Source organism: Ambystoma mexicanum, chromosome 3p (genome assembly GCF_040938575.1).
Source record: "Ambystoma mexicanum isolate Mex_15411 chromosome 3p, UKY_AmexF1_1, whole genome shotgun sequence".
Lineage (NCBI taxonomy): Eukaryota > Metazoa > Chordata > Amphibia > Caudata > Ambystomatidae > Ambystoma > Ambystoma mexicanum.
Window position 1 is genome coordinate 520916286 of NC_090925.1, and position 16850 is coordinate 520933135.

Below are 16850 nucleotides of genomic sequence, written 5' to 3' on the forward strand. Positions count from 1 at the left end.
ATAATTTTCTGCCTACTTACACCAGACTACACCTCAACACCTCGGACATCAGTGTGCAGTGAAGACCTATGAAAAATGTGTGCACGCTGAACACATAGTGAATCTCTAGCACTCACACCATCTCCTGACTCCTCTCAGCAGTCATCCACATGCCTGACCTTATGTGTTGCTCTCTACCGGAGCCTGGCCAGCTAAACCTTATTTGGTCAAATGCACACATGCATTCTAATCTTATTCTGCAACCTCCAACACTCTGGACTTCGGTCCCAGAGGGCGTTCCCACCACCAGCGCATTGAGACTATAATAATGGTCAAGGCGCTATATAAATGACAACTACAACAACTACTTACTCATCCTGTTATGCCTCCCAGTAAAGAGCATAGTTTAGCAAGGTGACTCCATGTCAACAAAGCATGTGTCTCCAGTCCTGGGCTTTCATATAAAAGATCATTGCATTCTAGGAATTGTAGTTTTTTGTTTCAACTGAATGAATAAGCCAGAAAGTAAAGATTTAAAAACAAAAACATAGAGTCACTAATTTGATTGCTGTAAAACATCCCACAAGCAGAAAAAGTAGCCTGGCCACCTGTTAACAGACCATACATAAATGTCAATTCCTCCCTTCCTCATATAATAACCCGCCCTTTGGCCATGGACTTTGGTACCTCCCTCCTGGCCACAGAATCGCCTACTACTGCAGGCTAGCTCTGGCCCTTTTGATTAATCCAGCAAAGAAGAAGCCCATTTAATCCACCATAAACCCCACCTGCCCATTGTGGTATGCCTGTGCTCTGTAGAAATTAACACACTGTCTGAGACTCTGGGGCTGTTTAAACCGGCTTGGTTTCACAAAGCTAATTTGAGAAGTGGGATTCTTCTAAAAAATAACCTCTGAGCTGAGTAGGAAGCCATTGGCTGCATCATGGGAGGTACATGGATATGGGCAGGCCAGGGCGTGTGTCCTCTGCCTCTGTCCGTGTAGTGCTTAACCCCTGCCATGCTATTAAGCACGTCTATGTAAAAAGGGCGAGCACTTAAGAAAGGCTCCCTACCCTCCCTGGTGGGAGATTTAACAGGCTACCTGCTGTGCCACTTACCCCCAACTGTGCCCAGGGCCATTGCCGGGTTTTCCCGCCACTAGAAAAGTGGATGTTTCTAGCATGTACTTTTCATGCTAGACGATTGTCTTCTAAGGAGGAATTCCTCCAACGACGTCCTGAAACATAACCCTTGTTGTTTTAATGTGTAAAGCACACGTGATAACCATGGGCAGGTGTTATGTTTACTTGAAATTATTATTTTTTTTCTATCTCGGGTGCTAGAATGTCTAAAATAGAGGTGTTACTGCTCTTGAAAGTGGCCAATATATATCAAAGTAAACTGGCAATATCGAAACATGCTTGAGTATCATATATCGCCGAAAATGATTCTGTAGATAAAATGTAAACATTGTTTTTGATCCAAACTCTATTTTTCTCAAATTTAAGGGAAAGTATAAGATCAATATTAAAAGTAATCAAAGAGTGATCGGACCCCACCAAAATGAGGAGGGCTAGATTTCCCAAACCAGGTCAGATATCTCTATGCAGTGCAGTTGCGAATTCTTGGCGAATGGTGGAGGGTGGCAGATGGATGCGGCAGTGGGTGGTGGCGACCTGTTCAGATGGGTCTGGCTACTAAGCCGAGTAGACTGATGTCTGTCTATATCAACACAAGTATGTGGACTACATTATTAGGATTAACATTCTTCCCGTCCCTGTTCAGCACCAATCACTAGAAGCTCACTCTGGTCTGGCCATGGAGGGGAAGGCCTGTCCCAACTGGAGGAGGAACAAGGGATGGTGAATTAGCGATGAGTTTAACAAGGGTAATATAAAATCATTCCTGGAGTGCAAAATCGATTTCTCACTTCAAGAAGGAAACAGGTACCTATATGTCCGAGTTATACATTGGGTAATGAACCCCGTAGTCAGGCAGGCAGCAACACAACCTTTACACCCATTTGAGAAAGTAATGGCAGGCTACTCATCTCTTAGAGGGCTTATCCCGAACATTGGTAGAATCTGGGACAGACCAGACAATCACCCGGTTGGGCCTTGTGTAAGAAACTGGGAAAAACCTATGACAGGAGAGAGTGGGAGGAGGTGATGGAGAGTCTGCGAAGGGCCGCTATGTGCATGCAACATAGGAAGACTAAATTGAGCCTACATGACACCAGTGAGGATGGCACAGATCTACCCTCAGGAGTCTGATGAATGTGGGTGTGGATGTGGCAAAAGAGGGAACCTCCTCCAAATCTGGTGGGAATGGCCACTAATACAGCCATACTGGAGAGACATGAATAGGACCATATCAGAAATAGAGGGAAACGAAATTCTGTGGGACCCGGGGATCATGTCATAAGACCTCAGCCCCCCCAGGCATACATTTCCACTGAATAAACCCTGGACACCTTACCTCAAACCTCCTGTCAGCAGCGAGGCTAGTCCTTGGGGCAGAATGGGAGAGAGACGAGCCTGCGCAGCTTACCACTTGGTGGCCCAAGGTGTGGCCATCTTGACAATGGAGAAATTGACTGCTAATATTAATGATACCTCACAGACCTTGGTTAGGAAATGGTGGTGCCTGATAGACTACTTTGGGAAGGAAAGCAGAGTGCCAACGTACTCAATCAGACTCAGAGCACCAAACATGCATGACTTGGAATGAAGAACCGGGAAAACGACTTATAAGGGAGTGATCCCCACTGCCCATGTGCTGGGTGGAAGGTGGAAGGTTTGGGGTCGAGAGGAATGGGGTGAAGACCTGCACAGCAAGTATTTAACCCTTTCTAAATGCCTGAAGTTTGTGTAGACTGAAAGACCAGAATAAGGGCAAATCATGCATCCCAGAAGGAGAAGGGGACACAGGGAGGGAAGGTGTGTGCCTTCCTGGGAAAATTGGAGTTTGTTCCGATGCTATTGAATTACATGGAGAGAGGGCGGAACAGAGTTGATTGTAGAAATGTTCTGTTTAATGCAATAGCTCTGTTTTGGAATCTGAAAATATACAAAATGAAACGGATTTATAGCCATCATTTTTAGGAAGAGGTTAAAACATACTACTGGTTCTAACACGTGGCCTATATGAGTATATATATATACATATATATATATGTAGATGGTTCTACACATATATATGTATATATGTGTAGAACCATCACTAGATTTCTGAAAGCCTAAAGTCTTCAATAAATGAAGGAAATCAAGAGTCAGGACAGATGATTCCTTTCTTTTAAAGTTAAAAAGACTTTTTTTTAAAAAAGAAAATGTATTTCCATTATTGGCTTATTATAAACCTTTTTACAAAATATTTTATTCAAATCACTTACATCTCAGTCCTAAAACGAAAGTTCATTAAAACAATCATCCATGTTCGGTTTTCCTTCCCCCTCCTGTTCCATTCAAACAGTATACTTTTCTTAAAACAACAACTGTATTCTGAGTGGTATTCCACTTTACCTATCAAAGACGTTTTCTAAGAAAGATGTTGCTGCTAGCTAGCACTAAGCATGTCCGTTCCCCGTTCAGTGGAAGGGTCCACCAATCCGCTGGTGTTAAAGTGCTGTATTGTTTTAAAAAGCTGGCAAACTGCTTAGTTCTCAAATCCGCAAAAGCTGCGCAAAATCGCAAAAGGTGACTTATATTTTCCACCGATCCAGCTTTACCACAAAAACTGCATTGTACGTCTCTTGGTCTCAGTGCGGATCTTGCAGATATAACTTCCTTGGTCGGGTATAAATTAAGATGAAGACTCATGAATGGCGACCGATAGAAGCCATTTTGGAATTTAGAGAAGTATTTTGGTACAACAGGCCCTTGCTTCATATCTCAAATTTTAGAACAGTTTGAACTTCTTTGCCTCCTCCAAAGTTTCTATCCAGTCTGCTTTCCACAGAGTACACTTTACCTTAGTCTGGTTTGATTTTAACACTTCCTCACCGACCAACAGTCTCTCAAGGGTCTCCCTACAATTTTGTTCCCATTTTCTAAGGGCTATATCTTGCCCCAATTCCATTTCATGTTTTATAGAGGCAATTACGGGATGAAAGGTTGTAAGCAGTGCTTAATTTGTGGCGGTGGTTGCCGTTCCCAACACCGGAACTCTTTTTTGGGGACCGGAACATGGCTGGGGCACGTTCTATTACTTACTTTGTTCAGTTTCGTTTCCATGGCTGGGGCACGTGTAATTACTTTGTTTGTTCAGTTTCGTTTCACTGTTCCAAGATCATAAAAGTCTGCTCTGAGGCTCTGCTTGCAGTTGCAGGCCATGGCCGGCTGCTGGGCCTGGGAGTATAGCAACAAACAGCCAATGGAAACCAACATTCTGTTGTTACTATGCAGTATTTGATACATTCTGTATGGTAACACAGAATGTACAGTTTCCATTGGCTGTTCTTGAAATGACATGATGGCGTGGGGGTGGGTCACGTGGGTCTGTTGTTGACGAGGAGCAGGCCACCTTCACTTCACGAGGCACACTTGATTTGTTAGGGCGTGACTCGTGAGGAAGGAAAGCCTGCCCCTGCACGTGTGGGACTGGTACCGTGTGTGGCCTTCTTCAGGCGAAGCTTAAGTTCCTAGGCCTGGCTGGCCTAGTGGTGTCTGTGTACATTGTATTCAATTCAGTAAGTAAGCACTGTGATTCACTGTGGAAAAAGCCCCCCCGCCAGCCCGCGGCCCCCCAACTTTCACTGCGGCTGCCGGCTGGCCGGTGTCAGTCGGTGGGGTCACCGTGTGGCTCAGCGACTGGCGCGTGCAGGAGGCAGGCAGCTGCTCGCCTGCTCCGCTCGTCGTGTGTCAGGATTTGACCCGAGGTTTGGCAGGCAGCCGCGAGGCAATGCGAGCGGAGCAGTGTGGCAGTGCCAGCAGTTAGCCTGCAGTGCGGCCCGGGTGGCCGTGGCAGCTGCCGGCCGCAATTAGCTTAACGCGGGCGGCGGGCAGGGCAGCACTGCCCTGCAGCCTTGGTCGGATGAGTCCTAGGGGGGCTGCCCTGCCTCCTGCCTAGGGACTCGTCCGACCATGTCTGCCGCCGGCGCCACAGCCGCTCACTTACATTATTATTGCGGCCGCCGCTGGCAGCGCCACGGCGGCCGCAATAATAATAGGCCAGCCTTAGCCTCCCTTAGGCTGCCTAGGCAGGCTGAAGTACTACCGGGATCAGGGGGTGGGGGGTCAAGGGTGTGGCCAGGTTGAGAAAAAGGCAGGGCGGGGTACCAGGGTGGGGGCAGATGAAACGGTAGCAGTCCAGTGTGGGGGCAGGAGGATAAGGGGGAGAATGCAAGCTTAGGGGCAGGTGAGGAAAAAGCGGGATGCATCATGCAAGGGTTGTAGAGTGCGACTATAAGGCAGGGGCATAAGTGTGTGGTGGATGGAGAAAATGGGAACACACTTCTAACATCATCCTCCTGCCTGATACTAGTCAACAAACTGAAGTTCAGACGTAGGATCCGACACCCACTTGCCCTACACTAGAATGTCCAAAGTGTCACTGATTCAATGTACGCTATGGAAAGATGTTGCAAACGCCTACTGCCATCTTGAAGAACATCTGTCACATATTGAGTATGGCAGGTCTTGTGGGGTTGGATGGCAAAGACTCTGGTTTGGTTCACTCAGGAGCTCTTCTTCCTCTTTCGTATGCAGGCCAGCACATCCTTCTCAAACTGCTGAGTTTGTTGGGGGGGCTTCTGTTAAGAATAATGTTTTACAATTGCATACTATAACATTTTAGCACATTACCCAATAGCAGAACACATCGCAGTAAGGTACAGATGAAAGGGAGAGAACGAGAGTTGATTGTAGATCCCTTGGTACCAAAGTGCCCACCCTCCACACCACCTAGGGTGGTTAGCTCCCCGCCCCTTGTATCTGCTTCCCTTCCCATGTCCTTCACCCTCTCTACTGTGTTGCTTCCCACTCAATAAATACCCTAAAGTAATAAAAAATAATGATGATAATGTCAGGCACATTGAGATACAATAGAGAGTGAGAGCCATAGCCCTGCTGCCTAGGCAGCCTAAGGGAGGCTAAGGCTGGCTGGCTAAGTTGCCTATTATTATTGTTCCCGCTGCGGCGCTTATGGCGGCGGCCGCAATAATAAGGTAAGGTCATCCATCACAGCTACGCGCAGGAGGCAGGCAGGTTCCAGATTGCAGCAGCGAGTCTATGGGGCCTCTCCATATCTCACACGAGTCACGCCTCTCTGCTTTCCTGGGCGCGGCCCCCACACCCCCTGCTTGTACAGCGGTCCGTTGCTTTCCAGCCAGGTTCGCACTTTCTAAATAGCCCACATTATACAAACAGGAACATTTTGGGCTGCTTCTACAAAACAGAAACAAAATTAAAGCCAGTGAGGATATTCAGTTCCCCGTGCAAAGCCAATGGGTTTTTTCATGTGCGTGTCAAAAAGTGGGGGGGGGGAGAGGTGGAAAGGCTATGGTGAAACGCTTCCATTCATTTCATCCTTGCAATGGAATGCTGTCCCTCCACACCTCAGAGAAGAAACATCCCTCCTAGCCTTCCGCAAGCCATTAAAACACAGCTATTCTGACTATGCCTAAAGCTATATGTTTGCAATTGCTCTACAATGACAGCCAAAATGCCTCTCATCCTGATTTGTAGAATGTGTTGATGTATGCATCATGTAAAATGTGTGATTTATGCCTCATGTTACTAAGTCATTAAGTTGTAACAGCGCCTCGATGCCACCGGGCTGGTTGCGCGCGTTATAAATTTAAATAAATAAATAAATAAAGGGGTTGGGGCAGAGTAAGTTATGGTTTGACATGTGGCCGGGCCATGCAGACATTCCAATAAAAGAATATTGTATTGCTGTACTCCTGAGAATATTGAGTTTCCATGTAATATTTTTCCAAATACTGGCTTCGTGCATATATCACATGCTTGTGATGGTCACGTGCAGTGAGGGGAGGGGAGTTGGGGGTGCACCCCAAAGCGCTATACCAACGCCTAGGACAGGCTGTGCACAGATTCGTTTAACAAGTATGACAAGCACTTTTTAGTAATACAGCACCCAGAGACCATGGACATTACAGTGGGGCGCCTTATAAATCAACTTAGCCTAACACAATCCCGCCGCTCGCCTGTGATGGATACATGATATAATATAAATCAGGCCCGGACCCGGTCATGCATATTCATGATCCAGGCACAGCAGAGCAGTGAGGCCTGGCTGTCTGAACAAATATATACTTGGGTTGGGGTTCAGCTTTCTTTCACCCTGATGTGTAGAATGAGTTCTTAGTTTATGTGTGATGCATGATGTTCTGCATAGGAGTTCTATTGGACATATACTCAACACAGTCGGGCAGATATTCCTGAAGTCCCCCCATGTTGCTGCCAGACAGCTGTTGCACAGGCTCAATATGTAATTTGTTGGCCAATAGAAGCATGCACATGCATGTGTGGAGTGGAGAGCAAGACCTGTTGCATGTTGAAGCTTTGCTGCATGTGCCTGTTGAGGAGCTACTCTCTGGGTCTGAGTGAGCAGTAAAGGAGTCAGTCCGGGACCCAGCCACATCATAGAATCCACCAATGGCATTGAATGTAGCTTTAACACCATTAAGAGCAGCCTGGCCCCTGGGGAATACAATGCAATGTCTGTCGCATCAGAGAATCTGTGTAAGGATTATTACAGAAACAGGAACATGTAACACCACAGTACTTTGGGAAGCAGTTGAGTTTCATAATGTGACGTATATTGCTGTTCTGATGATCTACCCATTGCCTTCAAAGTCAAATTAGAGTTCTGCTAAGAATGGTTGTACTGTGGGCATATCCAGTAGGTAGATGGCAAGAGCCTTCTGGTCTAAGGGTGATAACCTGGGACTGTGTACAGTTGGCGTGTAGATCCTTCACACTCTCCTTGTCCACTCCTCTCCAGAAACAGGTGCAGGGTGTGCAATTGGGGGACGCAGGGCTACCTTCTGGGGGGGTGTTCTTGGCTACCTGCAGGCCAGGCTGCTCAGGTGGCTGCCTGCTCAGTGCACTGCTATTAGAAGCAGGGTTTCCTCCAGGCAATCAAGCTGGCTGCTGCTGCATCCATGGTGCTATGTTTTGCGGAATGCTGCCTTTAATGATTTCATCCACTGTGTTCTGTATGGTTCCAGGTGTAGACACACATGTGTAGCTGCACTAACTTGTTTTTTCAATTGCTGTGTTATATTTTGGCCCTCAAGCCCCGATTGGCATCTGGTTGCAATAGCTGCTAATTGCAGGCGCTGTTTGGTGTGTGAAGCAGACTTTCCACATGCATCATTTCCCAACATGTGACCGTCCACATGCATGATCTGTATTGTTGCCCCGACTGTGGTACGTCACATTATTCACATGGATTTTCCACATGGATTATCAGGCTATGCATACGCATTAAAACATACGGCGATGAGCTATTCCACATGTTTTACTGCTTTTACACATGCATCGAAATGAGGGTCCATGATTCTGCCCCACACAGCACATGTTTGTGAAGTCCATATATTTATTTCGAATTGAAACGTCTCAATTTGCGGTTTCAGAAGCCCCGTCCTTAATTTCATATTTTATTGCTGATTGTTAGATTGCTCTTTCCTTGCTTTATGTGCTATATGCACAATTGTTATTTTTGGATTATGTAGGATTGCTGTGAAGTTGGTTTGATGGTTATTATGTGCTTTATAAATTAAGGAACTCAGAAGTATTACTGGGACCTGATGTGCTTAGCAACATGTGATTTTAGGTACATTTATGAAGCATTAGCATCACCCTGGGAGGTGCCTGCTGTTCAGCATAGGTGTGTAATCCTGGGCAAATAATGTATTCTCACCTGACTTCCACACTGCAAAGGGTCGCACTCTACCTCTTCTTCCCCTCTGCATTGTTGAAGGAAAGTCAAACATATGTCTGCGGGTGCTGTGATAGAGGTCAGTAAAATATTGTGCAATGTAACGTCCTGTCATGTTAAGTCCAACCTGCCATAAAAAGTTTGCTGTGTTAGTAAAATGTCTCACTTGCAATATGTTCAGATTTGGCCCACTGTGTCCTATGAGGCTTTCTTTTTCCCACCCTCATGTTTGGTGCATACAGTTCAAGGGGCAATGGTCGTGCCTTTTGTGTGAACCCAAATATCCCAATTCTGCCTCCAGGAGTTGAATTTCCTATTGAGCATACAGGTATCACGCCAGCGGTTTGCAATTTAATTGACTTACTGCCTTTGCCCCCCTTTAGGTTTGCAGTGAGCGACTTCATCAGAGGTTCGGTCATCGTGGTGGCACTGGTGGCAGTCAGAGTCTGAGAATCGCAGGCTGCTGTCTGGTACGCTGCATCCTCATCCCTGAAAACAAGGTAAGAAAGACGTACGTTACCAAGCATAAGTGGGGTATAATTGTTTTACTGACTCAAGGAAAGTGGTTTTTTTTTTCAAAATGGAGACGGGCATGCGTACTACACTACAGAGTGGCATTTCAAAAGCCGCAAAATTGTATGGTTCAGTGTGGTGTTATGGGGATAAAAAGAGGCAACTGGCACTTTGCAGCCATTTACAAACCACCCACATGGTATTTGTTGTTAGATTTCTTTTTGCAATGTTCTCTTCAGCCATGACATGTCAAACGTGTGCACATTTGCATTTATTAGCCTGGCTCTAATGGAAAGCGCATTCCATGTGTTTGTTCTTATACATTCGCTGTTCACCAGTCCTTGATTCAATTTGAAGCACTTAAGAGGTCTGTTGTCCTGTCCTGACCCCTGGCGTGATCATTGCGTGTAGTGAAACTTGGAAGGAATCCCATGATATCGATTATCCCTACTTCTCATTTCCTTCCCTAGAATGTCTGGAGCCCAGAAGAAAATGTCTTCATACTTTTCAAAACCTGGTAAAAAATGCAGCACAGATGAGCCTACAAGCAAGCGAAGTAAACAGGAATCTGGTTCCAAGTCAGATAGTGTTTGTGAAGAACCAGAAAAAACACTAGATGAGACCACCAGCACTACTACTGTCAACATACATACAGAAATCCAGACCGCAAGCATTCCACTTGGAGAGGAACTGGGTGGCACTGGTACTTATGAAGATCGTGAACTACCGAACGACAGTGACACGGAAATTCCAAGTACTAGCACGCCGGAATCTGGTCAATTATCACTTCTGCAACATTCAGCTCCCTTAACGAAAGGCCCGCTCCTCCCTAAAGGCTGGAAGCTGGATCAGAAACAATATTTTCAAACCAAGTACCCATGGTTGATTGTTAGAGGACACACTCTTGGATGCAGCACTTGCCGGCAAGTAAATAGCTTGGGTGCAGAGAAAAGTCATGGGATGAAATTGTCTAAAGAATGGACTGAGTGTACTGTCAGCTCATTTGGTACCAACAAAGACAAGCAACAAAGATCCTTACGAAAGAAGATTGCCGAACATTTCTCAACAAAGGCACACGTCACAGCATCAAAAATATTAGAGCAGGCAAAAAAAGATACATTGCTTAAAGTAACTTCTAGAGCCCAGGCAAGGAAAATAGCAACAACTGCCAGAATATTTCGAACGGCTTATAAAGAAGCAAAGCGGAACAGGCCAGCCTACTGCCAGCAACTGAATGGGCTAGATATGGGACGTATTTTACATTCCAATGTGGCTTGCTCAAGTATACAGCAACACATTTCATCAGAAATGAAACGAAAGACATTTGCCAAAATAGTTGCCTCTTCTCCTAAGGTGACCCTTTTGCTGGATGAGCCAACTGCCTTAAATAAAAAAAAAAGTGTTTTAATTGTGTACCTATGTACTCAGCTACAGGATATGGAGTCTCCAGCTCATATTTTTGTTGACCTTATCGAGCTCAGTGATGTGTCTGCTGAAGGTATAGTGAACAGTTTGCTGTCTTCGCTCCAAAAGGACCCAATTAAAATTAGTGAGGACTTTCTCACCAAATGTCTGGTGTCAATCGCTTGTGATGGAGCATCAGTAATGTTTGGCCGCAATAGTGGGGTTGTGAAAAGGTTACAATAAAGAATTTCTCCCAATATTGTAGACTGGCACTGCTCAGCACACCGCTTAGAACTTGCAGTCAATGATGTCATGAAAGACATTGGAGCTACAAATAATTTCAAAGCACTGCTAGACAAACGGTATTCTTTTTTCAGCACATCTGTGAAAAATCGTTTGCAGCTAAAAGAATGTGCAGATGCTCTTGACATTCAGCTTTGTAAAATAGGAAGAGTGTTAGATACTCGCTGGGTTGCCTCAAGCTACAGAACAGTAGAGGCTGTGTGGAATGCTTATCCTGCGCTTTACAAACACTTTACATTGGCATCTAGTGATGGCTCTCGTGATGGCACAACCCAAAACATGTACACTGGACTATGTAGGCGCCTTTCAACTGTGCAGTTTGTTGGTAATCTTGGCATTATGTTTGATGCACTTCAAGAGTTATCAGAATTGTTTCTTGACTTAGAAAAGGGTGATTACACGATCATTGATGCACATCGTGCTATTTGCCGAAAAATATCAGTGTTTGAGGCAATGGTAGCAAGGCAAGGAAAACACTCTTCCCAGTGCCAGAAGGCCATAGAAGAAAATAGTTCCCAAGGAGTGACCTTGCATGAAGGAAAGGCGTGCGACAAAAGAATTGAACATGGACAGTTTTTTCGCAGTCTTTTGTTGGCTACAGGAAGTTCTGCTGCTGCTGACAACAAAGTTGCATACGAGAAACTAATAAGCGAACTCAAAGTTTTGTACAAACAGTACTGGCCAGATGAGTTAACACCTACGTATGGAGAACGTGAGATAGAGTCTGTGTGTGAAAGATTTGACATTGGTGACACTTGTCAAACCATTCGGGCTTACAGGGAACATGGGGAGATGGGTGGAAAAGAAGCTAATAAACGCTACAAGGAACTTTTGACAGCTGTGAACACTATTGCCATCTCCATTGCTGAGTGTGAACGAGGGTTTTCACAAATGAATCTTGTCTGCACATCAACAAGAGCATCCCTGCATACTGACACCATTTCATCCTTATTATTTATTAATCTCGTTGGCCCACCATTGAAGAAGTTCAACACCATCCCCTATGTGAATTCATGGATTGCAAAAGGACGAAGAGCTGCTGATGACCCTAGAAGTAAGGAACGAAAAGAGGACATGGCCAGGCCAGATTTAGACATTTTATGCGCTTTTATGAGCGCATAGAGACAACTATGCACACCATTGCACTTGTAATTATTTAATATTTTATTTATTTGTACTTTATTTAGTAACTGCTATTTGCATTTGTTTGTTTTGTTCATCTATTGCAATTTGCACTTTACTATAGCAGCTTATCCATGGTGATCCCAACCAGCTTTTGGCAAAGTTGTAATAGAATCTCGAGTTACCATGACATTTTGTGAAATGTTATACAGAATATTTTGCCATGTTAGGCTAAATACTGTGGCTGGCAGAATGTTAATTACTTCAATCACAACATTTAAATAGAATCTGCCAGTCTATTTAATTGATATAGATTCAATGCCTTCTCTACCTCCTTTTCTAAGTTTAAAATGAAAGCCAAACATGGCACCTTGTACTTTCTTGTTTGGTTCTGTTCTATATATCAAATGTGTTTATTTATTCTTAGTGTGTTTTTTTATTATTTATTCAGTGTGAGGTTAAATAAAAAAGTGTTTTTGAGGATCATGTCCCAGATTTGTAATTACTGCAACATCTGTTAACTTTCATTCAATCAAACCTAATGTTTTAAATACAGTCTATTATTTTTCCTAGTGTACGCCAAACAGAAAGATACTCTCACTGTGAGTCTCACAAGAGACCCCAGCTACACTCAGAGCCATTTGAGAAACAAGGCGGTGGGAGGGTGTGGGCAGTGGGGGTCATTCTACAAAATGAACAAATAAGATAACATCCACAGGTTTGCAACAATTTTCAAATGCATTATCACTTCGAGGACAGCAAATATGGTCCAGATGTCTAATGAGTGTGGTCTAGAACTTAGAAGTGTGTTCAAATGCACTCTTTTGCCTCTGGGGTTGCCGGAATGCTGGAACCACTACACCTACCATAACAAGTAAGTGTTTTCCAACTTTAAAGCAGTATACTTTCTCAACACATGTGTGCCCTTCCCCATCCATCCCACTACTAGCCTGTGCCAGCAGTTGCTGCAGTGCCAAACATGTGAAATGGAGCAGCAGCAGTGTGATGGGCTGCTGGTGGGCCGATCTAGGTAGGTCTAGCAATGAACTGGCGCGGGGCGCGCATCCGCACTGCGGGGCGGCGCCGCGCCTGGCATTATGAGGCCAAGATTTGTTGGGCACTGGCACTTATTTTTTTGCAAATTAAGCACTGGTTGTAAGTATGCACTTCCTAAAAGGCCCAGAGATTTCCAATCTACTATAGCTTTTAGCAACATCAGCCCCAACTCCCTCCCTATAATCTGTATTGGAGCGTATTTAGGCAGACCCAAGACCCCTTCTAGAAAATTCCCTCAGCCATCGGTCATAAAGTCTGGCAGATGAAAAACAATGCATCCGTTCCGTAATTCAGAACTGCTCTAGGTTTTAACTTGTAGGAGTCCAGCAGCGGGATAATAGAAAAACTGCAGTATTTCTTGTTCAACAGCTGCTTGGTTCGCCAGCATTTTAGCCTTGGTTCTGATCGCCTCTTCTGTGTTAGCCTCTGTCTTGCTCATGTTTACAATGACTCCCAGGTATTTAAATGAGTCCACTGTTTCCACCCGTGCAGAGTTCAAAAATAGGGAGGCTACCATTTAAAGCTTTTTACCGTTTAACCAAGATCATGACTTTCGTATTCGCAGTGTTTATAGCCAGCTCGTTTTCATCCACATGTTCTGCTAGTTTCTTAAATTGATGTTGCAGGTCGATGGCAATCTGGTCCATCAATACCAGGTCGTTGGCGTATAAAAAGTGGCTGATCGGAATACTGCCAAACCTAGGTGGGAACAACTTTGCCTCAGACAGGTTGTTTTCTATGTTGGAAATGTGGAGATTGAAGAGGGCCGGTGCTAGTGGACAGCCCTGTTTAAGGCCACTGAATGTGTGAACTTCATCTGTTAATAGTCCAGCACGATTCAGCCTCACCCTTAGGTTGGTTTCTGCGTGGAAGGTCTTACTTTGGTCCAGGAGATCTGCCGGGCAGCCCAATTTCTTTAGGTTCTCCCACACCCTAGGCCTACTCACACTATCGAATGCCTGAACCAGGTCTATAAGGGCGATATATGTCCTTGCTCTTCCTGCTAAGGCCCTGCTCTTTAGCATGTTAATCACAGCGATGTTTGGGCGGGTTCCCAAGCCTTTCATAAATCCCGTCTGGAAAGGATCCAGGCGGGACTCACCAATGGACCATTCGGTCAGTCTCCATGACATCCAAGAGGGCAATAGGGTGATTGTTCTTAGGGTCGTCCCTACTTCCGCTCTTGAATATCGGGACAATGATGACACATCTCCATGAGTCAGGGATGGTACGCTCATGCTTGTTCTGTTCAAACACCATACAGCTGAAGTTCGCCCACATGTTTCAGCATGGTGTTGTTCAGACCGTAAGGGCCCGGAGCACGAGAGGTACTCACTTTTTAAATCAAGCTCAGGATGTCTTTATAGTCTTTCAGAATATTCCATGAACCTGAAAGGTTGTTTCCGACTGGACAGGCTGTTAACGAAGATGTAGAGTAACAAAGTTTTGAAGTGGGCCGTCCCGGATGCTGTCACGACCCTTGCCCAAAACCCCCTCTGGCAAACCCATTGGCCAGGTGGAGTCAGGACTCGGGCCTCTAGAGCCTGGCATCCTCTTCAAAAGCTCTCATGGGGCCAGTCCTGGCACCTATGGCACCAGGCTCATACACCTTGAAAAACAATGTGCTTGGGAACTACTTTATTGTATTGTCAGCCAAAATGGAGGCATCCACATAGCTTGGTTCATAAGAACCAAGTTATGTGGTCTATTGTTTTGGGTGTGGTAGCCTAGGGACTACTTTACCTGGACTATTTTGTTGGGGCTATTTAAACCACACCGAGCAAGACAACACACTTCGCGTTACTTTGCAGCTTGCAACGTGACGCTCACCGTGTCCAGCTATTCCCTCGAACCTTGGAGAAGCAGAACCTGCAAGGAGACAAAAGGAACATCATTAGCAGCAGCATCTTACCTGCAGTCTTCATCTTTAAACACTCGCAGCTACTGAGAACAGCTTCCTCGAATCTGCACGCCTCCCAGTCAGAACGACCTGAAAGAGGAAGATAGAGGCAACATTAAAGAAAGCAGTAGAGACATTTACAAATTACGAACTGCTCAAAAGGCTTACCTGGCTGGTCGCCTCTCGGCTGGCACCACTCCGGACATTCCAATCGTGCTGAAGAACCCCGTGACCTATAAGGAAGGAAAACACAGGTTAGCAAAGGCAAGACTTCAGAAGCGCTGCGCACATCGCTTACTTACTGCATCATAGCGCTCTTAATACGCCATCATTTACCAGCGGGGCTCAACCAAGCCAGTTCGCCGCGCTGAAGCTCTGCATACCTAAGGCAGAAAAAAGAGACATTTTAAACAAAGAAAGGCATGCAGGATAGCAACAAAACTAAAGAACAGCAATAAGACATACCTGATCAATATCAAACGGGCCAGCGTCAGTGAAGTAACTGGACCGCACTCGCCCATGAAAGACAACGCTCCCCTGCAAAGAAGGCAGGACGGAGAGCACGCCTAATTCTACCACAAGGTGAGGGGAGGGCGCCAGACGGACTGAAATCATATGGGGATGGAGGGAGGATACTTACCCCAGTCGGTCAGTCTTGAACACAGTCCTCCTCTATTTTCAGGCAGAACCTTCCCCGCAGACCACATCAGGGCAAAGCTGAGAAGCATCCCAGCGAGTAACCTGGCTGGGTGGCGTCCCTGTGGATACCAGGTGAGCGTAACAGATGCCTCCTATAGTCCATTTGTTTGCAGAGCAGCCTGGGGATTGTGATTGGTCTAAATCAAGGTCTCTACTTTACCAGGGCTTTTTTACAGATTGCTTTAAGCATGGCCTCCACATTTTGTTGAAGCATGACACCTTTATTACCCCGGAGCCAGTACTTGTATGCATTTTTTAACCTTAGAGTGGCCGGTCCAACCATCTTAGAGTCCAAGGTTTTTAATCTTCTTAGACTTTTTTGGAGTTCTCTTCTTCTAGCTGTAACTGTATAGTCATAAGTGTGGCGATGTTTGATTGAGCTTCTCAGTTGGCCATGTTTATTCACCCTGATACTTTGCAGAATCACAGTGTAGTCCAGAGATTGGGAAGGGTCCCTTCCATTTTCTGATTTTGCAATGGAGCTGTACCTGTCGGTCAGTGTCTTAATGCTCTTTTGGGTCATCTTCAACCTGTTACCTATGTTACCCACTTCCAATGACGTCTTTGGCGAGATAGTCCTCCTCTTTATTTCTCCCCACTACTGGAATTTCAACAAGTTGTGGTCACTTACTGATGTAGTTACCACTGCAAAGTCTTTAGCCTTTTGAACCAAGTTAGGGGAGACATAGATGTAATCGATAATTGTCACTTTGTTACCACGCGACCAGGCAGGTTTACATGGGATCTCAGCTTTGAAGCCACCATTCAGGATGTGTAGGTCCCTTGAGCCCATGGGTCAGACCATAGGAGCCCCACTATCCTAATTGGGTTAGATTAACATCATCAACATGCTTAATTATACCCTTATCGTATAAGCAAGTGATGTTCAAGTCCCCACACATAATAGTAGACCCCGATTTGTCTTGTCAGCAACAAAGCTGTCGTCAATGAATTCAGACACGTTTTCAA

The 16850-nt window shown here is 45.3% G+C and overlaps 1 protein-coding gene across 2 annotated transcripts in view; it reads left to right on the forward strand.

The window, feature by feature from the left end:
• LOC138580565 (E3 SUMO-protein ligase KIAA1586-like) overlaps positions 1-12665 on the forward strand; it is a 185932-nt gene extending 173267 nt beyond the window's left edge. For both annotated transcript variants that reach the window (XM_069651207.1, XM_069651208.1), the window contains exons 3-4: positions 9268-9384; positions 9868-12665. In XM_069651207.1, coding sequence (XP_069507308.1) covers positions 9869-11044 — 1176 coding nt within the window. In that variant the 5' untranslated portion in view covers positions 9268-9384; position 9868 and the 3' untranslated portion in view covers positions 11045-12665. The remainder of the gene's footprint in view (positions 1-9267; positions 9385-9867) is intronic.
• The last annotated feature ends 4185 nt before the right edge of the window (positions 12666-16850 follow it).